The sequence below is a fragment of the Erinaceus europaeus genome, chromosome 12, assembly GCF_950295315.1.
Source record: "Erinaceus europaeus chromosome 12, mEriEur2.1, whole genome shotgun sequence".
NCBI lineage: Eukaryota > Metazoa > Chordata > Mammalia > Eulipotyphla > Erinaceidae > Erinaceus > Erinaceus europaeus.
The window spans coordinates 76,424,638-76,449,815 of NC_080173.1; the positions used below are offsets into that span (position 1 = coordinate 76,424,638).

The 25,178-nt window shown below is 52.1% G+C and overlaps 2 protein-coding genes across 4 annotated transcripts; both read left to right on the top strand.

Moving 5' to 3' along the window:
- The first annotated feature begins 4,386 nt into the window (after window positions 1–4,386).
- On the top strand, window positions 4,387–17,922 carry NEK8 (NIMA related kinase 8). Of its 3 annotated transcripts, none has more exons than XM_007530697.3 (15): window positions 4,387–4,491; window positions 6,367–6,572; window positions 7,511–7,743; window positions 8,779–8,910; window positions 9,410–9,618; window positions 9,740–9,819; window positions 10,112–10,293; window positions 10,383–10,530; window positions 11,373–11,449; window positions 11,781–11,898; window positions 13,705–13,855; window positions 13,998–14,161; window positions 14,306–14,464; window positions 16,064–16,222; window positions 16,833–17,922. In XM_007530697.3, the coding sequence occupies exons 1-15, from the start codon at window positions 4,445–4,447 to the stop codon at window positions 16,859–16,861; spliced, it is 2,094 nt and encodes a 697-aa protein (XP_007530759.1). In that variant the 5' UTR covers window positions 4,387–4,444; the 3' UTR covers window positions 16,862–17,922. The 3 variants fall into 3 exon arrangements, with proteins under 3 accessions (XP_007530759.1, XP_060060020.1, XP_060060021.1); XM_060204037.1 differs by having other exon boundaries at window positions 10,473–10,530; XM_060204038.1 differs by lacking the exons at window positions 11,373–11,449; window positions 11,781–11,898.
- A 132-nt stretch (window positions 17,923–18,054) lies between these two features.
- TRAF4 (TNF receptor associated factor 4) lies at window positions 18,055–24,515 on the top strand. Its single transcript, XM_007530696.3, has 7 exons — window positions 18,055–18,722; window positions 21,694–21,745; window positions 22,311–22,415; window positions 22,485–22,646; window positions 22,736–22,897; window positions 22,984–23,139; window positions 23,387–24,515. Exons 1-7 carry the CDS (start codon window positions 18,580–18,582, stop codon window positions 24,017–24,019), a joined length of 1,413 nt encoding a protein of 470 aa, XP_007530758.1. The 5' UTR covers window positions 18,055–18,579; the 3' UTR covers window positions 24,020–24,515.
- The last annotated feature ends 663 nt before the right edge of the window (window positions 24,516–25,178 follow it).

A 25,178-nucleotide genomic window follows, 5' to 3' on the forward strand; every position in this document is an offset into this window, starting at 1 on the left:
CATCGTCACTCCCCCTACCCGCTTTCGGGCTCCTGAGACCCCGTGACTGTCACAGTCCTCCGGCAAACAGTATCAGCTCACTCATGGCTCCACCGAGACCTGGGCGGAGAAGTCGTGCATTTGCACAGGCTGCTGGCGTGACCCTGGAGCAATTACAGCTCCTGGCCACTAGGTGTCACCCTGTCATCACCGCGGAATCCCCTCCCGTTTCGAAAGAGATGTTTGGGGGAAAGTTAGCCAGACACCCTGCCAGAGGGAGGGGGAGTAGGGAGGGGCTGGGAGTGAATAAGGGGGTCCTGAAGGAAATCGGGAGCGGGAAAACACCCCGCCAGAGAAAAAGGCACTAGGGGACGAGGGTAGATAGCATTATGGTTATGCAAAAAGACTGTCATGCCTGAGGCTCCAAAGTCTCAGGTTCAATCCCCCGCACCACCATAAGCCAGAGCTGAGTAGTGCTCTGGTTAAAGAAAGAAAAGAAAAAGGCAGTAGAATGCCGAGGCGCCATAGACCCATGGATCAAGCGGTCTGGGTGTTTGCACTGCCTCCCAGTGATGGCTCCAAGGTTACACATTAACCCCTGTGGGGCTCCTGGGTCAACCAAGGCCGAATCGGTTTCTAGGTGAGAGCACGAGTGTCCCAGGTGACCAGGTTTCCCCCCTACACACCCCACCCTCACACTGACAATCAACCAGCCTGAGCCAGCGACCCAGGGACACTTCTGGGGTTTGGCTGTGGTCATTACATGAGAACGCAATTGGACATTTTATTTTATTTTATTTATTGGGGGGGTAATAGTTTACAGTCATCGATTGAACACTTCTGCCTTATTGGAACTGCAAGGTCGTAGCTCTGATCAACTCTGGCTTATGGGGGTGGGGGAGGGGAGGACTTTGGAGCCTCAGGCATGAGAGTTTCTTTGCATAAACATGCTACCAACCCCCCCAATACCTCTTTTCTTTACATTGCTTATTCACTCGGAAATAGGAACACTAGGGGTGGGGAGATAGTAGTTATGCAAAAAATAGACTTTTTAAAAATATATTTATTCCATTTTTGTTGCCCTTGTTTTATTGTTGTAGTTATTATTGTTATTGATGCCATCGTTGTTGGATAGGACACAGAGAAATGGAGAGAGGAGGGGAAGACAGAGAGGGGGAGAGAAAGACACCTGCAAACCTGCTTCACCACCTGTGAATTGAACCTCCCGCAGGTGGGGAACTGGGGGCTCGAACCAAGATCCTTACACCTGTCTTTACGCTTTGTGCCAACTGCACTTAACCCACTGCGCTTGCAAACAGACTTTAAAAACTTATTTTAGTGGTCCAAGAGGTGGCGCAGTGGTTAAGGAACTAGACTCTCAAGCATGAGGCCCTGAGTTCAATCCCCGGCAGCGCATGTACCAGAGTAATGTCTGGCTCTTTCTCTCTCTCCTCCTTTCTTTCTCATTAATAAAATAAATAAAATCTTAAAAAAAAAAAAAAAACACTCATTTTATAGGAGCCCGGCTGTGGTGCACCTGGCTATGGGCACCTTACCATGCACAAGGACTCTGCTCCTCACCTGCAGTGGTGGTGGGAGCTTCATTATCGGTGAAGCAGGTCTGCAAGTGCCTGTCTCCCCTCTATCCCTCCTCCCTCTCAATTTCTCTCTGTCCTATCAAATTAAATAACATTAAAATTTTTTTTAATATTTATTTATGTATTTATTCCCTTTTGTTGCCCTTGTTTTTATTGTTATAGTTATTATTGATGTCATTGTTGGATAGGACAGAGAGAAATGGAGAGAGGAGGGAAGACAGAGAGGGGGAGAGAAAGACAGACACCTGCAGACCTGCTTCACCACCTGTGAAGCGACTCCTCTGCAGGTGGGGAGCGGGGGGCTCAAACCGGGATCCTTACGCCGGTCCTTGCGTTTGGTGCCACGTGCACTTAATCCTCCCCATTTAAAGATTTTTTAATTTGATAGGACAGAGAAATTGAGAAGGAGAGGGGAGATAGAGAGACCGACCTGCAGTGCTGCTTCACTACTTATGAAGTTTCCTCCCTGTATGAGGGAGGACTTGAACTTGGATCCTATGTGTGCTCAACCAGGTGCTGCCATTGTCCAAACTCATAAAAAGACTTTTTTTCTTTTTAAAAAATTTTATTTATTTGCCTCTAGGGTTATTGCTGGGGCTCGGTGCCTGCACTACAAATCCACTGCTCCTGGAGGCTATTTTTTCCCTTTTGTTGCCCTTGTTGATATAAAGACTTTCATGCCTGAGGCATCAAAGGTCCTGAGTTAAATCCACCACATAAACCAGAGTTGAGCAGTGCCCTGGTCTAAACAAAACACAAAAACACCCTTAGCTAATCAACATCTAATCGACATTCTTTGGCTCTGTGAATGATTCTTTCTCCCCCTCTCTCTTTTTCTCCACTGACCTGCAGGGAAGACCTTTTCTAGCCTTGTGGCACTCTTGGTTGAGTGCATATGCTACCATGCACAAGGACCCAGGTTGAAGCCCCTGGTGCCCACCTGCAAGGGGGAAGCTTCCCAAGCAGTGAAGCAAGGCTACAAGGGTTTCTCTTTCTCTCAATTTCTCACCTTTAAAAATAAATAAATGGCAGGGGGTGGTGGGCAGTAACACATCGGGTTAAGTGCACATGGCACAAAGCACAAGGTTCCTGGCTCCCAACTGCAGGGGGGGGGGGGGAGTCCGCTTCACTGGTGGTGAAGCAGGTCTGCAGGTGTCTTTCTCTCCCCCCTCTGTCTTCCCATCTTCCCATCCTCTCTCTATTTCTCTGTCCTATTCAACAATGACAGCAATAACAATAATAATAACAACAATGATAAACAAGGGCAACAAAAGGGAAAAACTAGCCTCCAAGAGCAGTGGATTCGTAGTGTCATCACTGAGCCCCAGTGATAACCTTGGAGGCAAAATAAAATTAGTAAATAAATAATAAAATATAAAAAAAAGAAACAGATTTTTTTCAGATAGAGATGGAAAGATACCACAGAGACCTTAAGCTTTCTCCAGGCCCTGGGGGCTGAGCTCTAACCTGGTGGTGCATACAACAATGAATGGCAGGTGCCCTACTCAGGTGAGTTATCTTGCTGCCCTGAGTTTTTGTGAAGCTTGTACAGAGCTGGAGGATTCAGGGAAACATCTGGAAGTAAATTTACTTTTGGTCACAGGTGGTACAGTGGCTAGAGAGCTGGACTTCAAAGCAAGATATAGTTTGATTCCTGGCATCACATTAACTTTACCTGAGTGATGTTCTTATGTGTGGACTCTCCCTCACTCTCTCCCTCTCTCATGTTAATAAAGAGGGAAGATAGTATAATGGTTATGCAAGCAAACTCTCATGCCTAAGACTCCGAGGTCCCAGGTTCAATCATTAGTACCACCATAAGGAGGAGCTGAGCTCTACTTAGGAAAAAAAAAAAAAAAAGATATTTAAAAAAACATTGTGGGAGTCCGGCGGTAGTGCAGCGGGTTAAGAGCACAGAGCACGTGGCTCAAAGCACAAGGACCAACTTAAGGCTCCCTACCTGCAAGGGAGTCACTTCACAGGTGGTGAAGCAGGTCTGCATGTGTCTTTCTCTCCTCCTCTCTGTCTTCCCCTCCTCTCTCCATTTCTCTCTGTCCTATCTAACAATGACATCAATAACAACAATAATAACTACGACACCAATAAAAAAAAAACAAGAGCAACAAAAGGGAAAATAAGTAAAAAAAAAAAAAGTTAAAAATTAAATAAATTAAAAAAACAACAGTGTGTTTAATTCATTTCTGGTCAAGACCAGACAATCCCATTTCAGTCATTGAATTACTCATAGAGAGAAGCCCCAAACCCCTATCAGTAAGTGGCTCTTTTCCTCTCCCTTAGGTTTATAGACAGTGGTCTGTCTTCTTCTCATCTTCTCCAGGGATATCACTCTGCAGCCGCGGGAACGGGTGGGGTGAGGAGGGTAGTGGAGGGTTCAGATGAGCGCGGTGCTCGGTAGTCGCGACAGCCTGAAGCTGTGTCACGTCCTCCTCGGAAAAATCGGCTCGCACAGTTCAGGGTTTTCCCTGTCCCTCCCTAAGCAAACACGAAACCAACGCTGCTCCCTTCCCCCCAGAGAGCGCCAGTGTATTAGGGGTGCGGAGGGCGCCCCTCCCGCCTTGGGGCAGCTGGGGCAGGGCGGCAGCGAGTGTGGGGCTGGGCCCGTGCTGGGGTGGCCACTGCAGGAATGGCGAGGCGCCCCATGCCTGGGAACCTTGGAAAAGCCAGTCTGGGCTGCTGGGACTGCAACAAGTCACAGGGAATCTCGGGGAGGCACCGACACCCCACTGCACTGGCTCCGCCCCGCACACAGTTTAGAAATTGGAGGGCGGAGCCCCGGTGAGGGCGGGTCCGCGCACGCGCCACGTCTGGGCGTGGGGGGTTCCGGAAATGGGGCTCTGAGAAACGACATGGAGAAGTACGAGCGGATCCGAGTGGTGGGCAGAGGTGCCTTCGGGTGAGCCAGGGCTCTGAGGGTGGTGGGGAGCTGCTCCGAGAGAGGGAAAACGCGCTGCAACTGGGACCTCGGCTTTACTGCCTGCCTAGCCCCGCCCCGCGGCGTGAGCGCTCCCTCTGGGAAGCCCCGCCCAGGCTCCCGGCGGCCGTGCCGGCCACGCCCCCGGCCACGCCCCCTCAGCCTCGGCACCCGGATGGAATTCTTGGGTCCCTGACTCATTCATTCAACAAACTTTTTAAAAAAAAAACCACTAAGGTTATTCTTGGCACTCAGAACCTGTACGATAGCACCGCTCCTGAAGTTCCCTTGGTGCAGGTGCTTCTATGCAGGTGCTCCCATGTGATAGGGTGGGCTTGCTCGAATCCGGCCCCTCGTACGTTAAAATGTGTGTTTACCAAGTAATTTATCTCCTAGCCCCTTCAATAAACATCGAGCACCAGCTGTACATATCAGGTTCCACGGAGGGTAAATATTTCAGATCAAAATAGAAGTGATTTTTTTTCTCTCAGTGTACAGACTAGGAAAATTATACAACTAATAAGAAATTACTAAAGCAGATTGAACGGGCTGGTAAAATAGCTTGGATGGTGAACTGCTTTGCCATTGCCTAACTTATATTCAAGCCCAGCTCCCTCTGCATTGAAGAAAGATTTGGTGCTGTGGTCTCTTTCATGCTCTCTGCCTCTGTTTTCTGTATCTAAAAACGAAATAAAACTACCAGTATGACCAGTATTGAGCAAGATGCAAAAAAGTGAGACAGCTCCAAGAATTAATACTAGGGTTGGCCAAGGAAAATTCCTCTGAGAGGTAGAGGTTAAAGTCAGGACTTGAGGTAACCAAAAGTCTCAAGGTGAAGCTAGCTAGAGGAAACAGAATATGCAAAACTCCCTGTGTGGTGAAGAATGCAGAGGATTCAGGGGATCTGTGGAAAAGTCTGTAGTTGGAATGAGGTGGACAAGAATGTGATTGTGCAGGTGTCTGTCTTTCTCTCCCCCTCTGTCGTCCCCTCCTCTCTCCATTTCTCTCTGTCCTATCCAACGACGACAACATCAGTAACAACAATAATAACTACAACTATAAAACAAGGGCAACAAAAGGGAATAAATAAATAAATACTTGCTTAAAAAAATGTGATTGTGGGCAGAAGGTAGATAGCATAATGGTTATGCAAACACACTCTCATGCCTGAGGCTCCAAGGTCCCAGGTTCAATCCCCCGCACCACCTTAAACCAGAGCTGAACAGTGCTCTGGTTAAAAAAAAAAAAAGTGATTGTTAGGGGGCCAGGTGTTGGCACACTTGGTAGAGTACACATGCTACAGTGTGCAAGGACGTGGGTTTAAGCCCCCACCCTCACCCCTGCCTCCACCTATAGGATAGGATATGAAGCCTCACAGCAGGTGTCTCCCTCCTTCTTAACTTCTGTCTCCAACTAACACACACACACACACACACACACACACACACACACACACACACACACACACACACACACACACACACGATTGTTAAAGAGGTCATGGCATGGACCAGATTATAGCATTCTAGCTTTCTAGGCTGGGGAGTTGAGTTGGAATTTATTTGCAGTTTAAGGAGGGGTATGGTCTTGATATTATTTGCATTTCAAAAACATTTCTTTGGCTGCTATGTGGAGTTTAGACCTCAGATAATAAGATTGGCAGGGACATTTTGGAGGCTAGTACAGTATGTTAGACAGTAAATATGTTGCAATAGTGCAATATGACGCTCCACTGATCGTGAAGCTGGTCCCGTGTGGTGGCCAGGGGTTCAAATCCAGTTTATTGAGCATGGTGAAATGTATCTTTTACTGAGTGAACCCTCTCCTGACTCCCCACCCTCTCATTCTGTGTCCCAGGATTGTACACCTATGCCTACGCAAAGCTGACCAGAAACTGGTGATTATTAAGCAGATCCCAGTGGAGCAGATGACCAAGGAAGAGCGGCAGGCAGCCCAAAATGAGTGTCAGGTTCTCAAGCTGCTCAACCATCCCAATGTCATTGAGTACTACGAGAACTTCCTGGAGGACAAGGCCCTCATGATTGCCATGGAATATGCACCGGGTGTGTCAAGCTCCTTGCACTGGCCTACATCTAAGGGTCTCTCACCACCGGGACAGAAAGATAGGCATAGATCAGCCAGCTTCCTCCTTAGGAATAGGCTTGGCTGAGAGCTCTTCTCCTCCTCCTTCTCCTCCTTCTCCTATCTCTCCGTCTTCTCCTTTTCCTCCAAGCAATTGCTTTTCTTTTTTCTTTTTACCTGATCACTGTTCAGCTCTGGCTGATTGTGGTTTGAACCTGGGACTTTGGAGCCTCAGGCATGAGAGTCTCTACAATAATCATTATGCTATCTACCCCCTGCCCACAGCAATTGCTTTTCTATTTATTTATTATTTATTCAATTAATTATTTATTTTTGAGACAAATAGAATGGAAAAGGTGGGGGGAGACATCTATAGTATTATTTCACTGCTCATGAAGCTTCTCCCTACAAGTGGGGGTTGGGGACTTGAACCCAGATCCTTGCACATAGTAACATGTGCGCTGCCACTTGGCCCAAGGTATACAATTCTGTCTTATTATTATTTTCTTAATTTTTATTTTATTTTATTTTTTTACCAGAGCACTGTTCAGCTCTGGCTTATGATGGTGCAGGGGATTGAACCTGGGACTTTGGAGCCTCAGGCATGAGATTCTATTTGCATAACCATTATGCTACCTACCCTCCACCCAAATAATCCTCACATCTTCTTTTTTTTTTTTTTCAATTTTTTTTTTCTTTTACCAGAGCACTGCTCAACTCTGGTTTATGGTGATGCAGGGGATTGAACCTGGGACTTTGGAGCCTCAGGCATGAGATTCTATTTGCATAACCATTATGCTACCTACCCCCTCCAAGATACACAATTCTGATCCAGTTGGGTGATACTGACAGGCTCTTGCCTTGTTTGGGTGTTCAGACGCCTGGATCCTAGACCTTGACTAGTCTGTTGTGACTGTAGGTGGCACTCTGGCTGAGTTCATCCAGAAGCGGTGTAACTCCCTGCTGGAAGAGGAGACCATCCTGCACTTTTTCGTTCAGATCCTCCTCGCGCTACATCACGTGCACACCCACCTCATCCTGCACCGAGACCTCAAGACCCAGAATATCCTTCTTGACAAACACCGCATGGTTGTCAAGATTGGTGACTTCGGCATCTCCAAGATCCTTAGCAGCAAGAGCAAGGCCTACACGGTGCCTGGGCATAGAAGGGACCTCACGGGTGCTAGGCATTTGAGGACTAAGGCTCATTCTGCTTAGAAAAAAAAAAAAAGTATTTTAGGAGTTGGCCCAGGAAGTGGTGTAGTGGATAAACCCTTGGGCTCTCAAGAGCGAAGTTGCAGGTCCTTGGCATCACATGTACCAGAGTGGTGCTCTGGTTCTCCTCTTTCCTCCTCTCTTTTCTTTCTTTTACCAACAGAATTATTGCTGGGACATGGTGCCTGCACTATCACTCCATCACTCCAAACAGCCATTATTCTTTTCATTTCATTGTTCTTTTTTTTTTTTCAGTATTTATTCCCTTTTGTTGCCCTTGTTGTCTTATTGTTGTAGCTATTATTGTTGTTGGATAGGACAGAGAGAAATGGAGAGAGGAGGGGAAGACAGAGAGGGGAAGAGAAAGATAGACACCTGCAGACCTGCTTCACTGCTTGTGGAGCGACTCCGCTGCAGCTGGGGAGCCCCGGGGGTTCAAACGGGGATCCTTACGCTGGTCCTTGTGCTTTTTTTTAATCTTTATTTATTTTTAGTATTTATTTTATTATTTATTCCCTTTTGTTGCCCTTGTTTTATTGTTGTTGTTCTTGATGTTGTCGTTGTTGGATAGGACAGAGAGGAGGAGAGAAAGATAGACACCTGCAGACCTGCTTCACCACCTGTGAAGCGACTCCGCTGCAGGTGGGGAGCCGGGGCTGGAAACGGGGTCCTTACTCTTGTGCTTTGTGCCACATGTGCTTAACCTGTTGCTCTACCACCCGACTTATCAAGATGTCCTATTTTTAACTTCAGTGTTCTTGCCTCTGTATCACATCCCAGGCCACATTATGCTGCATTCTTGTGTCCTTTCCCCAGCTAGTCTTGGCCCCTTAGATATCCGATAGGTGGTCCTACAAAATAAAGAATTCTGATCTACTTTGGGAGGTAGCTGTCTCCAAGTGGGAATGAATCCTTGGTCTCATCTTCCCTAGGACCCCACCCCAGACTATATCATCTGCTTCCATCCTGCAGGTGGTGGGCACTCCTTGCTACATCTCCCCTGAGCTCTGTGAGGGCAAGCCCTACAACCAGAAGAGTGATATCTGGGCCCTGGGCTGCGTCCTTTATGAGCTGGCCAGCCTCAAGAGGGCCTTTGAGGCTGCAGTGAGTATAAGCACCCCCAAAGGGACAACCAAGGACAGCCAGGAAGTCTCCCCCTCCCTCTCCCCAAAGTCCTGGTCCCCAGCTATCTGTGTTTTTCCTCTTAGGGCTGAGTCATGTCTCCCTCATCAGACTGGTGGACTACTACCCCAGGGCAGGACTGTGGTTTCTTTCTGATTATAGGTTTCTGGGGCTACCTGAGGTCAGGGTGCTCCCATCAGATTAGGGATCTCCCTAAGGACAAGGCTTATGTTTTCCCCGTAACCTGGAATTTCTGAGGACATACCTGCAGCTCCCCTGTCAGTCTAAGGGATTCCTGAAAGCAGGGCTCAGTTCTTCTGTCTTCCTGGGAATCCCTTCATTGGATGGATGGTTCCTGAGTGCAGGGTTGTGAGCACCCCTTCAGACCACACCAGCTAGGGCTGGAGCCTGGGGATGCTGCCTCTGGACCCCTAGGCTGAAGTTCTGGCCAACAGCCCCCTCCCCCTTCATGTCTTCTCAGAACCTGCCAGCACTGGTGCTGAAGATTATGAGTGGCACCTTTGCACCCATCTCTGACCGCTACAGCCCTGAGCTGCGCCAGCTTGTCCTGAGTCTGCTCAGTCTGGAGCCCTCACAGCGGCCGCCACTTAGTCACATCATGGCACAGCCCCTGTGCATCCGTGCCCTCCTCAACCTCCACACTGACCTGGGCAGCGTCCGCATGAAGAGGTCTGTGCAGGGGATACCGGCGGGGGCCTACACAGCAGGGGGAGCACCCAGCAGGAGCACTGAGGCATGCAGGGGTATGCAGGGTGAGTCGCCAGTCTTAAGGCCTCAGTCTGTCCTGCAGGGCAGAGAAGACCCTAGTCACTGGGCCACCCATGATCCTGGGCAGCTCCGCGAGCAGGACCACCAGTGCTCGATGCAGGGGTAAGTTCAGGCAGACCACCAGCCCCTGCCTACATCACTTCATCCTGCCTGATAAGTGCAAAACTTGATGTACCTGGTGGTGCACCTGGTTAAGCACAGGTTACAATGCTCAAAGACCCAGGTTCAAGCGCCCGGTCCTGGTCCTCACCTGCAGGTGGGAAGCTTCACAAGTGGTGAAGCAGTGATGCAGGTGCGTGTCCCTTGTTTCCCATTTTCCCTCTCAATTTCTGTCTCTATGCCATAAATAAGTCAAGTATTTAAAAAATAAACACTTGATGCACTGCTCCCACAGGTATCCCCCGGGGACCTGTAAGGCCGACCATTCCTCCACCACTGTCTTCAGTATATGCGTGGGGTGGGGGGCTGAACGCCCCTCTGCGACTACCAATGCTCAACACTGAGGTGATCCAGGTGGCCGCAGGGCGCACGCAGAAGGCTGGAGTCACGCGCTCCGGACGCCTCATCTTGTGGGAGGTGAACAGGCTGGACTGGGGTCCCAGGAGGAGGGGTGGCGGGGTGCTCAGGCTCCGCCCATGCTCTTGCCCTGCCCTGTCCCCCCGCAGGCCCCACCCCTAGGTGCGGGAGGGGGCGCTCTCCCCGGGGCTGTGGAGCAGCCGCAGCCCCAGTTCTTCTCCCGTTTCCTGGAAGGCCAGTCAGGTGTGACCATCAAGCACGTAGCCTGCGGCGACCTCTTCACGGCCTGCTTGACAGGTGAGTCCTGTCCGGGAACTGCCCTGTGGGCCCCTGCTCCAGAAAGCCCCCCAGAGCAACTTCCTCATTGCTGGTCATTTGCAAACTGCTATCTTAATGAATACTTGGGATGACTCCTTAGGGGCTCTACTTACACAACCTCCTTTCCCCTGAACAACAGGCCTGGAGAGACATTTAGTTACCTGAGCCCCAGCTGACAGAGCTGGCAACTGAGGCCAAGGGAGAAAGATTTCTGTCTCCCCTGTTCCGTTCTTACAGGCCTAACCCCCCAACTTTCCTATTTGTAGTATTCAGGGGGCAATAGCATAATTGTTATGCAAAGAGACCCATGCCTGAAGCTCTCAAGTCCCAGGTTCTATCCCCTGTAGCACCACCATAAGCCAGAGCATCACTGTAACATATACATTGCTGGGGACTGAATTTAGGACTTTCTATGAGGACCCAATACCTTTTCCTTTTCTATTTTTATTTACTATTTATTTATTTATTTATTTTAAAGATTTTATTTATTTATGAGAAAGATAGGAGGAGAGAGAAAGAACCAGACATCACTCTGGCACTTGTGCTGCCGGGGATCGAACTCGGGACCTCATGCTTGAGAGTCTAAAGCTTTATCAGTGCACCACCTCCCAGACCACTCCTTTTCTATTTTTAAACCAGAGCACTGCTCAGCTCTGGTGTATGGTGGTGCTAGTGATTGAAGCTGGGAAGGGTCTAACACTTCATCCATTGCATCACTTCTCGGACTGCCCCCAACTTGTTTTTGCTCCTTTAAAGCAGGGTTGGACTGACCTCTCTGAAGGAACAGCCTAATCCCTCTTTTCCCTCTCACCACCCCCCAGACCGAGGCATCATCATGACCTTTGGCAGTGGCAGCAATGGATGCTTAGGTCACGGAGGCCTCAATGACATCAGCCAGGTGATTTAGTCTACTTCAGGAAGGGGAAGTGGGGGCTGGCAAGGAACCCACATCTGAGAACTGATGCTTAGGTTGGAAGGAGGGGGATCTCCAGTAACCACAAGGCCCTCAAGCTCCCAAGCTGCACCTGTTCTGGGGCACTCCAGAGGAAGTACAGAAGGACCAGTCTTCCCCAGTGGTTGCAGTGTGGTGGTGGTGGTGGTGGGGGGAGTTAAAGAGAGAGATGCCTCTTGAGAATTTGCAGTCTCCAAACTCATCTCTACAAGGATGCTGAGGCCAAAATGCTAGTTCCAGGACTCTTGCCTACTGTCTCCCCTTATTTCTTCTCCAGCCCACGATTGTGGAGGCACTACTGGGCTATGAGATGGTGCAGGTGTCCTGTGGGGCCTCCCATGTGCTAGCCTTATCCACAGAGAGGGAACTGTTTGCCTGGGGCCGTGGAGATGGTGGTAAGATCATCCCTTATTCTAGTCTCTAGGCTTAATCTCAGAGCACCTTCAGCCAGGATTTGCTCTTCATTTTTTTATTATTATTATCTTTATTTATTTATTGGATAGAGACAGCCAGAAATCAAAAGGGAAGGGGGTGATAGAGAGGAAGAAAGACAGGGTTGGGGCAGATAGCATAATGGTTATGCAAAGAGACTTTCATGCCTGAGGCTCCAAAGTCTCAGGTTCAACACCCTCCCACTCCCTGCACAACCATAAGTCAGAGCTGAGCAGTGCTATGGTAAAAAAAAAAAAAAAAAATAGAGGTTAAAGAGAGAGAAAGAGACACCTGCAACACTGCTTCACCACTTGCAGAGCTATCTCTCTGCAGGTGGGGGCTGGGGGCTCAAACCCAGGCCCTTGTGCATTGTAACAAGTGTGCTCTACCAGGTGTGCCACCCGGCCCCAGGATTGGCTCCTCTTTATACCCACCTTTCACCCCAGGACCTGTGCCCCTCCTCCCTCATTTCTCTTTGATTCTTTTCATATGGAAAGTTACTCAACAGACCTTTGTCGCACACCCATTGTGTGCCCATCCCACGCTGGGGGCTGAGACAAGATGGAGATGTTGCTTTTTTCAGGTGCGTGTGTCATACTAAGGGAGAAAGCACTCAGTCAACAGTATCCTTCGTGGTCCTCTCTGGGTCAGGCCTCAGGTGGAGACTGAAACTAGAGATGATGCAGCAGATGGGATTCCTGTCTTCCTGGGACATTCAGTTTAGTGAGGGGAGGGTGGCACTCTCTGAGCATGGCAGAGGACACAGCATCAGGGCTCCACCCAAGGCCAGTTGTGGGAACTCAGGGAATGGCAAGGAATTCTACCTGGAGAAGACAAGGTGACATCTCAACAGTGTCCTAAAGGATTAGGAATTTTTTTTTTTAATTCTATTTTTTATACATATTTGAAGGGGCATGGTAGTGGTACACTTGGTTGAACACACAGATTACAGTGTGAAAGTACCTGGGTTCAAGCCCCAGTCCCTACTTGCAGGGGGAAGTTTCACAAGTGGTGAAGCAGCATTGTACTGCAGGTGTCTCTTTCTGTCTCCCTCTTCCCTCTCAACTTCTGTCTCTATCCAAAATAAATAAAATATTTAAAAATATTTGAGTGTGGGGGCTGGGTGGTGGCGCACCTGGTTGAGTGCACATGTTATAGTGCGCAAGGACCTGGGTTCGAGCCCCTGGTCCCCACCTGCAGGGGGAAAGCTTCACAAGTGGTGAAGTGTCTCTCTGTCTCCCCCTTCCTCTCAATTTCTGGCTGTCTCTATCAAATAAATAAATATTTAAAAAAATTAAAAAAAAATATTTGAGTGTGGTCTGGGAGGTGGCACAGTGGATAAAATGTTGAACTCTCAAGCATGAGGTCCTAGTTAGATCCCTGGCAGCACATATACCAGAAAGATGTCTGGTTCTTTCTCTCTTTCCTATCTTTCTCATAAATAAATAAAAATATTTGATTGACTTATTGGACAGAGACAGAAACAGAGATACTTGCATTACTGCTTCACTGCTCATGAAGCTTCCCCCCTGCAGGTGGGGACCAGGGATTTGGAGCCAGGTCCTCACACGTGATAACGTGTGTTCAACTAGGTATGTCACCACCCAGTTCCAGGAGGAGGATTTTGACCCCCAGAGTGGCCAAGGACAGGCATTTCAGACTCGAGAGACTAGCCTTCATTCATTCATGCTGTTCTGTGTGTGCTCTTCATCCTGGCATCAGTAGCCCTGAGGGGCAGAGGAGCCCCATTCCAGGCTTTTCCTTTGTAGGACGGCTGGGACTAGGCACGAGGGAATCCCACAGCTGCCCTCAGCAAGTGCCCATGCCCCCCGGACAGGAAGCCCAGAGGGTTGTATGTGGCATTGACTCCTCCATGGTCCTCACTGTGCCTGGCCGAGCCCTTGCCTGTGGGAGCAACAGGTAAACAACCCATTGGGGGCCTGGAGGTGCAGCAGACTTCAGTAAGGGTGGGATCTGTCCTCTTGGACACCAACTCTTACCCAGAAAAACACGTAGGGCAATCAAACTGTCAACTGAACTTGGCTTCTGATTCTGCCCTCAGGTTCAATAAGTTGGGCCTGGACAACCTTTCCCTGGGAGAGGAGTCTGCCCCCCACCAACAAGTGGAGGAGGCCCTGAGCTTCACACCTCTGGGTTCTGCACCCCTAGACCTGGAACCACTCCTGAGTGTGGACCTGGGCACTGCTCACTCAGCTGCTGTGACTGGTAGGTAGTTTAGCTGAAGGCCTAGTTCAACAGGCCAGAGGAGGGCTCTCCTGTGTTCCTGGGATCTCAACTGAGACACCTCTTTCCTGCCTTTCTTTCTTTCTTTCTTTCTTTCTTTCTTTCTTTCTTTCTTTCTCCCCACAGCCTCTGGTGACTGTTACACTTTCGGCAGCAACCAGCATGGGCAGTTGGGAACCAGTGCTCGCAGGGTCAGCAGGGCACCCTGTCAAGTACAAGGCCTCCAGGGCATCAAGATATCCATGGTAGCCTGTGGGGATGCCTTCACTGTAGCCATTGGGGCAGGTAACTCTTGGGCATTATGGGGGCAGATTAGGGTCCATGGGCAGTGAGGGCATCTTGCTCATACTACTGAATTCAAGGACCTCATATTGGGGCCAGAGTGGCAGTCTGGGATTAGAGGTACTTACTGAAGCTGGGTCTTTGTGTGTGTGTGTTGAGCTTTATTGGAAGCAGGGGCAGTGGGCAACCCAATAGAGACAGCATCTTTGGGGGGGACCCTGTGCCCCCTAACTGAAGCTGAGTCTTAAAGGAAAAAAAAGGATTTTTTTTTTAATTATTCAGAGAAGTAGAAGGAGGGGGCCGGGCGGTGGTGCACTTGGCTAAGCACACAGTAGGCAAGGATCTGGGTTCAAGCTCCTGCTCCCCACCTGTAGGGGGGCCACTTCACAAGTGATGAAGCAAGTCTGCAGGTGTCTATCTTTCCCTTTTTTATATTTATTTATTTTTAAAGATTTATTAATGAGAAAGATAGGAGAGAGAAAGAACCAGACATCAATCTGGTACATGTGTTGCCTGGGACTGAACTCAGGACCTGCTGCTTGAGAGTCCAATGCTTTATCTACTACTCCACCTACCGGACTACTCTCTCTCTTTTTTATATTTATTTATTATTGGATAGAGATAGAAATTGAGAGAAGAGGAGGTAATAAAGAGAGAGACACCTGTAGACTTGTTTCACCACTTGTGAAGCTTTCCTCTTGAAGGTGGGAACCAGGGGCTTGAACTTGGCTCCCTGCACACTATAATGTGTGCACTTAACCAGGTACGCCACCACCTGGCCCCACTCTCTCTATTTCTCCTCCCCTCTCAATTTTTTTGTCTTGTCAAAAATAGAAAGAAAAAGAAAAAAAAAAAAGGCTGTCAGGAGCCATAGATTTATAGTGCTGGCACTGAGGCCCAGCAGTAAAACTGGAGTCAATTAAACGAGAGAGAGAGAGAGAGAGAGAGAGAGAGGAACCATGTCCAGTAGAGAAGCAATTGCAGAAGCCAGAACTCCCATCTCTGCACCCCACAACTAATTTTGGTCCATACTCCCAGAGGGATAAATAATAGGGAAGTTTCTTCTTTTTTTATTTTTATTTTCCCTTTTGTTGCCCTTGTTTTTTATTGTTGTTGTAGTTGTTGTTGATGATGTCCTCATTGTTGGATAGGACAGAGAGAAATGGAGAGGAGGGGAAGTCATAGAGGGGGAGAGAAAGATAGACACCTGCAGATCTGCTTCACTGCTTGTGAAGCGACTCCCCTGCAGGTGGGGAGCCGGGGACTCGACCCGCAATCCTTACACCGGTCCTTGCATTTTGCGCCATGTGCACTTAACCTGATGCACTACTGCCTGACTCCCAATAGGGAAGTTTCTAATGGAGGGGATGGGATATGGAACTCTGGTGGTGGTAACTGTGTGGAATTGTACCCCTATTATCTTACAGTCTTGTTAATCATTATTAAATCACTAATAAAAAATAGCGCCAGAACATCACTCTGGTACATGCATTGCTAGGGATCAAATGTTTGAGAGTCCAAAGCTTTATCCTCTGCACTACCTCCTGGGTTGCTGAAGCTGTTTTACTCACATTTCTCACCTTGGGTTTCTCTCTGACACAGAGGGTGAGGTGTACTCATGGGGCAAAGGGGCCCGAGGTCGACTAGGAAGGAGAGATGAGGACACTGGACTCCCTCGGCCAGTGCAGCTGGATGAGATACACCCCTACATGGTGACCTCTGTGTCCTGTTGCCATGGAAACACTCTCTTGGCCATTAGACGTGAGTTATAACTTTTTTTTTCAATTTCTTTTTAAAAAATATTTTCATTTTAATGAGAATGAGTAGACACAGAGGGAAAGATACTGAGAAGGAAAGAGACCAGAACACTGCTCAGTTCTGGTTTATGGTAGTGCTGGGGATTGAACCTGGGACTTCAGAGCCTCAGGCTTGAAAGGCTTTTGCATAACCATTAGGTTGTCTTCTCAGCCCTTAAAAGGTTTCGTATCTTACCCACATAAAGGTTAATCCAGCTGGCCCCTGCCCACACTCCCAGTCTCAGTGGTTACTGCCCAGAGCATCTTTAGCCCCCAGATGCAGGAAAGCAGAAGTAGTAGGGTAAAACTGAGCTTCCTGCTTGGGCTGGGCCCAGTGGATGCTTCATGGGGCTCACTGAAGGGCTGCTCCACTGCTCCCCAGGGTCCAAATACATCCTTTCTCTGCCTAAGCTGGAGTCCACTTTAATCTAAGCATCTGTTTCTGGCTTGCGAGTCTATTATATAATAATGAGTCCAGGACCCAGTATGGGGGTGGGAGGAGAAGTAGAGGACTCTTGCTCCTGGCAGCGATGCCCACTGGGAAGCTGCAAGGGTTTCTCTTTTGTACCCCTCAGCCATCACAGATGAGCCAGCTCCCCCCTGAGCCACGGAGATACACCTCTGGAGCCCTGTGATACTGCTTCTCCTCTGAATGTCCCTGAAAAGTGCAGGTGCCTTAGGCTTGAACTGTCCCCACTAACCCTCTGGGTAGTATCACCAGAGAGATCTAAGAACCAGTGAAGCCTCTGCTCTGCCATGGATTTGTAAACCTCAACCCAACCTGTTCTCCCAGCACCCCTCCCCACCCCCCATTCCTCTTGTCACTGTTCCCAGAGTCCAGCCTGGCTAGAGCTGGAAGTCAGCTTTTACCTTTGGAATTTGAATGGGTACCAGTGGGGCGCGGGCAGTAGTGCAGTGGGTTAAGTGCACATGGCCCGAAGCGCAAGGACCGAAGGAAGGATCCTGGTTCAAAGTGCCGGTTCGAACCCCGGGCTCCCCACCTGCATGGGAGTCGCTTCACAAGCGGTGAAGCAGGTCTGTCCCCTCACTGTCTTCCCCTCCTCTCTCCATTTCTCTGTCCTATCCAACAACAATGACAGCAATGACAACAACAACAATGATAACAAGGGCAACAAAAGGGGAAAAAATAGCCTCCAGGAGCAGTGGCCACCAAGCCTCAGCAATAACCCTGGAGGCAAAAAAAAAAAAAAGGGTTCCAGAGCCTTGGCATATGAGGCTAGAGGTGGCTTCAGTTTCAGCCAGACCCTGACCCTTCAGCCCAGTCAGAAAACAAGTCCCTGGTGCCCACTGTGAGAGTGGCTCAGTGCTTAGGAGCAGGGCAAGCTGAAGCCTGCCTGGACTGGCCACACTGGCTGCCTAGTCTGTCTGCATTGCCCAGGGCAGGGAGATCTGAAGGAGCTGTCATCCGCCCCCCTCCTATATCCTGAGGCTGGGATTTGCACAACTTCTGACTCTGTGGCCTCCTTTCCCCTGAGGAAGTCCATTAGCTAGTCTGCTTTGCCTCTACTGCAGAGGGGGTCCCAGCTTGCCCCTCACCCCAAGCCGCCATTCTCTCAAAGTAGGTAGAAGAGTGTGGCTGGCTGGACCAGACCAGTTTCCCAGATGACTGGAGAAGTCGTGCCAATAAAAACATCAGCTGCCTGCCTACAAGTGTGGTCTCTTCAGGGGTGGGGGTGGCACCCTAGCGTTGGGCTGGGCTGAGCCCCATCTCGGTTGCAAGGCGGTGGAGGGAGGAATGTGGGCGCACCCTGAGGCTGGGGCCGAGGTTCCCTTGGCCCAGCGCCCAGCCCGGCCTCCAGGCCCCAGCCGGGCCCCTAGGATCTGGTTGCCAGGCTTCGGCTGCTTAGCACCTGGAAGCTGGAGCCCCGGGCCCCCGGGCGACACGTGCCCCCGAGACGCGAGCTGTTGACTCAGGAGGTGCAAACCTTTGTGGCGCAGCCGGGCCCGGCCCCCGGGGCCCTCGGCCTGGACCAGCGTCAGGGCGCCCGCAGTTCCGAGGAGAAGTGGAGTCTTGACGTCGCCTCTTTTGGGAGAGGCGGAGCCCCCGCTCGGCAGAGGGGCCGAGACTGGCCGCGGGTCTGCGGCTCCGGGGCCGGGTGGGCAGCGTGCGCGCGGCGGGCACTAGGACCGCGCGGAAGCGGCCCCGCCCCCTCTTCCGGCGGGCGGGCTCGCGGGCCGGGCTGGGGCGGCCAGTCGGCGCCGCCGGGAGCCGGGAGCGCGGCCGGAGCGAGGCGCGGGCTGTGGGGCCGCCGCGTGCCCGGCCCCGCTCGCCCGTGCCCGCCGCGCGTCTGTCCGCCCGCCATGCCCGGCTTCGACTACAAGTTCCTGGAGAAGCCCAAGCGGCGGCTGCTGTGCCCGCTGTGCGGGAAGCCCATGCGCGAGCCGGTGCAGGTCTCCACCTGCGGCCACCGCTTCTGCGACACCTGCCTGCAGGAGTTCCTCAGGTATGGCCCGGGGAGCGCGGGGTTCGGTGGGGGGCTGGGGGGGGTCGCCGCATGGAGAGGCGCCCCCTGCCGGGTGCACGGCGGGCCTTTGTCTGCCCCGCGGCCTGTGACCTCAGGGGTGCCCACCGCGACGTCACGAGGTGGGGTGACGTCAGGCCCCGGGAGGACCCCAGTCCCACCCGTACGGTCCAGGGAGATTGCGGGCCCTTTCCGCGGCGCGGAGGTGGGCAAGACGCCCTTCCTGACCCGTGGCCGGCCCTGCCCCTCACCTGAACCAGGCGGCTGCACGCGTGGACTTTGAGCCCTCTGCCCCGCCGAGCAGCTGAAGCCGCCGGAGCTTTCGCCGTCCCGCCCTCATCCCATTCCCTGAGCTTTGTGAGAAGGGCGGCTATTGTTCTCCCATTTCACAGATGATGGAGCCAGAGGTTCAAAGAAAGACTGCGACTTGCGCGTGGCCACACAGTTGCTTAAAGGCTTAAGTCCTGGCTGCTTGTAGTCACACAATGGAAGGCTGCAACTCCGCAGACCCTCCCCCCAACACATGCACCCAGCAGGGGCCTTTGGGGTATCTCAGCTCCTCTCCAGGGGTCGTGAGTACTTTGGGTTGTCAGGAAACCATCTTTAGGGAAGGGTCCCACCCTGGTGGTGCTGGTGCCCCGCCCGCCCTCTCAGGTCAGCCCTAGAGTGTAGGGTATTCACTGCATCCTGAGCGCCCCATCCCCTTGGTGTCTTGAATTTGCTGCCTATGCTGGGAAGTGCTCGGGCCCTGAGTGGGGAATCGAGAGGAGGAACCCCTTAGTCCCGAGGAAGCCGTGGGTCCTTGATCAGCTGGAAAGACTGGGTCCACCGCTGCTGTCTGTCGGGAGGTTAGCTGCAGAGAGGAGAGAGGCAGGGGGAGCCCCGCAGGGCCTCCTGCCTTCAGTGCCGCTTCCCTCCTGCCATCCTCCCCAGGCCGGCTGGCGGAAATCTCGGAAATCTCAGCGGGCCCTTTGTTTTCTGTGCCCCTGCAGCCCTCACATATGCTGCTGTGCTAACTGCCTCCTGCCCCTCCTCCTTTCCCGTCTCCCGCCGCCCTCCAGTGTACACACATACTCTCCTACACACACACAGCCCCATTGTCTTCTCAGAGCCCTTCCCCAGCCCTCTGGTTTCCAGATGAGGCCAGCTGATGAGCCCACCCCAGCCCCCCTTCAGCTGACCCACTCCGACTGCCTGGAGGAAGCAGGAGGGGGGCTGTCAGGCCCAGTTCCCTGACCCTCCTTCACTGCTCCTGACCCTCCCCCTCCCGGAAATCCCCTCTTCACCCCCCCCCCATCCTGTCTTCTCCCCTGGGCCTGGGCCTCCACTGCATAGCCTGGAGCTTTCACTGCTCCTGCTTGCTTTCCTCACCCCTCCCCTAGTGCCTGAGCTTGCTGCAGGAGGACCTTGGAGAGAAAAAGTGGTTGGGCGGGTCTCTGGACACCCTTGCTCCCGCCCCCCAAGCAAGGTTGTCCGTAGCTCTGGTAGAACCTTTGTCCTGGCTGGGCCCCAAGTTGTCCAAGCTAATCTGCTGAAGCCTGGGGACTTGCCTTAGTCCTCTCATGTCTCCAGAAGCGCAAAGTCAGCAGATTCCTGAAGCAGCAAAGCAGACCCCCTCCCCCATAGCCCGCCCCTCAGTCCTCACTCTTGACAGGCTATTACTCAGGTTGGTCCAGGAAACCTGCTTGCCCTGCGGGCACAGCCACACCTCTTCAGTGCCTGGGCACGTATTGTTCTTGACCTTGGAGTCATGACCAGGAGTAGTAGTGGGAGTCAAGGGGAGAGTGGAGATGCTGGCAATCCTTTGGATGCCTGAGGCATGACCTGTCCAGGCCCTGGAAGGTGCCAGTATGCACAGGGCTGCCATACTCCTTAGCTTCTGCCTTGATCCCTGCCTGCCTCCCACCTGCCTGACTCAGACCTGCCAGGAATGCCATGCCCAAGGGCCTTTAGTCCTGTTTGGTGAGCCTTTGGCCAGGCAGATGTAAGTGGTCCAGGCTAGGGTCAGCAAGGCTATGTTTGGGGGAGGGAGGCCTTGGGTCCTGAAAACCTGGTAGGGGTTGGGACAGGAGACAGGGCAACAGGCACGGTCACAGGTGTCAGATGTCTGCCTGTAGTGGTTGGAATCTTGGCTCTGCTTGCCTGGACACTTTTCTTTTTGAAGATGTGTTGACGAGGGGACAGAGAGGAGCAGCACATTGCTCAGCTCTGGCACAAGGTAGTGCTAGGAATTGAACTTGTGATCTCTGGGGCCTCTGGCATCCAAGTTGGAACTCTTAACAGGTTGAGTTACCTGTCCAGCCCCGGACAGTTTTTCTTGGCCCAGCCTTTCTTCTGTGTGCTGTAGAGGACAGTGGAACCTACCTGAACTTCAGGGTCGGATAGGACAGACATGTGCAGGCGCTGAGGCCTGCCGGGGAGTGCAAACACTGCCTTTCTTCCTCTTTAGGAGACACACCCTCACAGGAGGAGAGCAGGAATGGGGAAGGTGGCTCCAAACTGACCTTTGCCCTGGGTTTCAGACTGGGTACCCTCATGCGGGCTGGGCAGCCCTAGTACTTAACCTGGGCCCATCCTCACTCAACTGCCCCATCAGCTTCCTGACCAGCCAGTGAAAACTAGTGGGGGTGGGGTGGGGGGTACTGGGCAGTTTCCTTTCTGTCCAGCTGCCATCCTGGGGGAGGGGTGCCAGCTGCCACCTGTTGATCAAATGCTGTCTGAAGCAGCTGTCTCTGCTTTCACATTATCCAGAGTGCAGCCAAGCCCCCCTCCCCTCACTCCCGAAGACAAGAACTAGGATGTCTGGGGTCCTGGGGAAGTGGATATCTTCAGGCCTCTGCTTACCCTCAGCTGGGACTGGTTGGGAACCGGTCTGGTGAGGGAGGGAAGCTGCCCTGGTGAAGCGGGTGGGACTGTAGAGTGGAGCCTTGACCCTGTCCCCTCCCCTTCACAGTGAAGGAGTCTTCAAATGCCCCGAGGACCAACTTCCTCTGGACTATGCCAAGGTGAGTCCACGATGCCAGGCAGAGGCCCTGGTATAGGCTATTGCCTTTGGTGTAGGCTGGAACTGTTGGCGACCAGTGGGCTGCGGGCCAGTGTTCCTCCAGTGCTGTGGAATCATGTGCCCCCACAATGGTGGCTTGTTCCATTTCTTCAGGCCAGTTTTTGCAAATGAGGCCTGTGTTTGCCCTGGAGGGCAGGCACAGTGCTCTCCTGTGGGGGTACACAGAGCTGCTCTATGCCCACAAAGACACCCTCTCCTCTGGGTTCCAAGTCAGATCTGTAGCTTAGTGCCAGGACTCCTTTACCAGGAGGAAGGAAGCAGAGGGGTGTGGGGGCTGCCTGGGACTCAGCAGGCTGGTGACTGCCGATGCTTGGTGTATGGAGAACCCTGGAACTCTGTTGGAGCAGATACTACCTCCCCTTTATCCCTGGCCACCGAGTGGACTAACTCAAGAGGGGTTGTTAACTGGCTCTGAGGTAGAACTAACATGTCTGGTGGCAGACGGGGAAGGACTGGGGATGGCAGCAGACCCTGACTGAGACCAGCTCCCTCATTCCCATCCCCAGATCTACCCAGACCCGGAGCTGGAGGTTCAGGTGTTGGGCTTGCTCATCCGCTGCATTCACAGTGAAGAGGGCTGTCGCTGGAGCGGGCCACTCCGTCACCTACAGGTAAGACTCTGACAGAGACTGGGGAACCTCTGCTTATTGTTGGGCACTAACCATATCTTTTTCCACCAGAGCCACCTCAATACCTGCAGCTTCAATGTCGTGCCCTGCCCCAATCGCTGCCCCACCAAGCTGAGCCGCAGGGATCTGCCTGCGCACTTGCAGCACGACTGTCCCAAGCGGCGCCTCAAGTGTGAGTTCTGTGGCTGTGACTTCAGCGGGGAGGCCTTTGAGGTGAGTGGGAGCAGGTTAAAAGTAGGGGCATCTGGTGGGGCATCTGGTGGCCCAGGGGTCCCTTAACTTGGCCCTTTGGCATTTCACAGAGCCACGAGGGTGTGTGCCCCCAAGAGAGTGTGTACTGTGAGAACAAGTGTGGTGCCCGCATGATGCGCCGGCTGCTGGCCCAGCACGCCGCTTCTGAGTGCCCCAAGCGCACACAACCATGCACCTACTGCTCTAAGGAGTTTGTCTTTGACACCATCCAGGTGAGGTCCTTCTTCTGCCGTAGGGCTGTGGGGCAGGTGGCAGGGAGTCAGACTACTCACTGATTGCTCTGTCTCTGTGACCGTAGAGTCACCAGTACCAGTGCCCGAGGCTGCCCGTGCCCTGCCCCAACCAGTGCAGTGCAGGCACCGTGGCTCGGGAGGACCTGCCAGCCCATCTGAAGGACAGCTGCAGCACTGCCCTGGTGCTGTGTCCATTCAAAGACTCTGGCTGCAAGCACAGGGTGAGCCTCCTCTTTCCTGTCAGCTTTTGAAGCCAGAGGTGTAGACTAGGCCCTTGGTGATCCCTGCTGTGCTGCTCTGAATCCCCCCCCCCCTTCCCTCTGCTGGCTAGCTTCAGCTTTTTCCTAGTGTCCCCTATCTTCCTCATTCAGAGCTGGGTACGTGCCAGCCTGTATCTACTCCTACCCTCTCTCCTGGGCATGCCTTTACTGCTAACTCTCCTCCCTTCCCCTGGGGCTTTGTTAACAGTGCCCTAAACTGGCAATGGCACGTCACGTGGAAGAGAGTGTGAAGCCACATCTGGCCATGATGTGTGCCCTGGTGAGCCGGCAACGGCAGGAGCTGCAGGAGCTGCGGAGAGAGTTAGAGGAGCTGTCTGTGGGCAGTGATGGCGTGCTCATTTGGAAGATTGGCAGCTATGGACGTCGGCTACAGGAAGCCAAAGCCAAGCCCAACCTTGAGTGCTTCAGCCCAGCCTTCTACACACACAAGTACGGCTATAAGCTGCAGGTGTCTGCCTTTCTCAACGGTAATGGCAGCGGTGAGGGCACACATCTCTCCCTCTACATTCGGGTGCTGCCAGGTGCCTTTGACAATCTTCTTGAGTGGCCCTTTGCTCGCCGTGTCACCTTCTCCCTGCTGGATCAGAGTGACCCGGGTTTGGCTAAACCGCAGCATGTCACTGAGACCTTCCACCCTGACCCAAACTGGAAGAATTTCCAAAAACCAGGCACTTGGCGGGGCTCCCTGGATGAAAGCTCCCTTGGCTTTGGTTACCCCAAGTTCATCTCCCACCAGGATATCCGCAAGCGAAACTATGTGCGGGATGATGCAGTCTTCATCCGTGCCTCTGTTGAACTGCCCCGGAAAATCCTCAGCTGAGTTCAGATGGGGCTCTAGGAAAAGGGGGTGGGTGGGACATGATCTCAGTCACGCACTGGCTGAGCATAGAGAGGGGGCCGGACCTCCTTTCAGTGCTCGTGCTGTCTAGGTTCTCTGCTCCATTCCTCCTTGCTTCCCTGAAACCCTCAGGTGCCTCCTATTGGTGCTTCAGCCCTGGCCCTGCTGGGGAACAGATCTTGGGGTCATCAAGGGCTTGGAAACAAGTGATCCCAGGGTCTGTCTCTCCTGGGCAGGGCAGATATGCCTTGGTGCCGGCCACACTGCCCGGAACTGAGGTGTCTGCTGGTGCTATGTTCCAAGAGCCATAGGGGGTGGGGATAATTGGGAAAATGAGGGGTAAAGAATCTGTTTTGAGATCTGATTTCTCTTCCCCTTCCTCCAACTGTGTCCCCTCTGGTTATTTATTTCCTTAGTGCCAGGAGGGTACAGCAGGGAAGCCCTGATTTTTTAATAAATTCTGAATTGTATTTATTAACTTGGTTGCAGCCTGACTTGTCTGGGTTCGTGAGGGCCCTAGAAAGCTGGGTTTAGGGGAGTTGGGTGGTGGCGCAGTGGGTTAAGCGCATGTGGTGGGAAGCACAAGGACCAGCCTAAGGATCCCTTGTTCAAGCCCCCGGCTCCCCACCTGCAGGGGAGTCACTTCACAAGCGGTGAAGCAGGTCTGCAGGTGTCTGTCTTTCCCCATCTTCCCCTCCTCTCTCCATTTCTCTCTGTCCTATCCAACAACAACATCAACAAAAGCAATAATAACTACAACAATAAAAAACAAGGACAATAAAAGGGGAAATATATATATAAAGCTGGGTGCAACTGAAGGCAAAGTACCAGTGAGTGAATGGCTCTGGCCACTCTGGCCCCAGGAAGCATTTGGATATGCCTTGCTGGATCCTCTGGTAGGGGAACTAGAAGCTTTTGAGTTGCTTGCTATTGTCCTCTGCTGGTTAGGTGGAGCAAGTGCAGGGTCAGGACCTTTTAGTTTTCATCTTTTTATCGCCACTAGTGTCTGCTGGGGCTCGGTGCCTGCATTACAAGTGCACTGTTCCCAGGGGTCATTTTCTGTTTTGATAGAGACAGAAACTGAGAGGGGATGGGGGAGATAGACACCTGCAGTACTGTTTAACTGCTTTTGAAGCTTCTC

Excerpts from the sequence above, each read along its gene's own strand:
- TRAF4 (XM_007530696.3), top strand. The coding sequence starts at position 18,580 with ATGCCCGGCTTCGACTACAAGTTCCTGGAGAAGCCCAAGCGGCGGCTG. Across the intron at positions 22,647-22,735 it reads TCAGCGGGGAGGCCTTTGAG|AGCCACGAGGGTGTGTGCCC; the intron begins GTGAGTGGGAGC and ends GGCATTTCACAG. Across the intron at positions 22,898-22,983 it reads TTGTCTTTGACACCATCCAG|AGTCACCAGTACCAGTGCCC; the intron begins GTGAGGTCCTTC and ends CTGTGACCGTAG.
- NEK8 (XM_007530697.3), top strand. The coding sequence starts at position 4,445 with ATGGAGAAGTACGAGCGGATCCGAGTGGTGGGCAGAGGTGCCTTCGG. Across the intron at positions 14,162-14,305 it reads TCACTCAGCTGCTGTGACTG|CCTCTGGTGACTGTTACACT; the intron begins GTAGGTAGTTTA and ends TTCTCCCCACAG. Across the intron at positions 14,465-16,063 it reads CACTGTAGCCATTGGGGCAG|AGGGTGAGGTGTACTCATGG; the intron begins GTAACTCTTGGG and ends TCTCTGACACAG.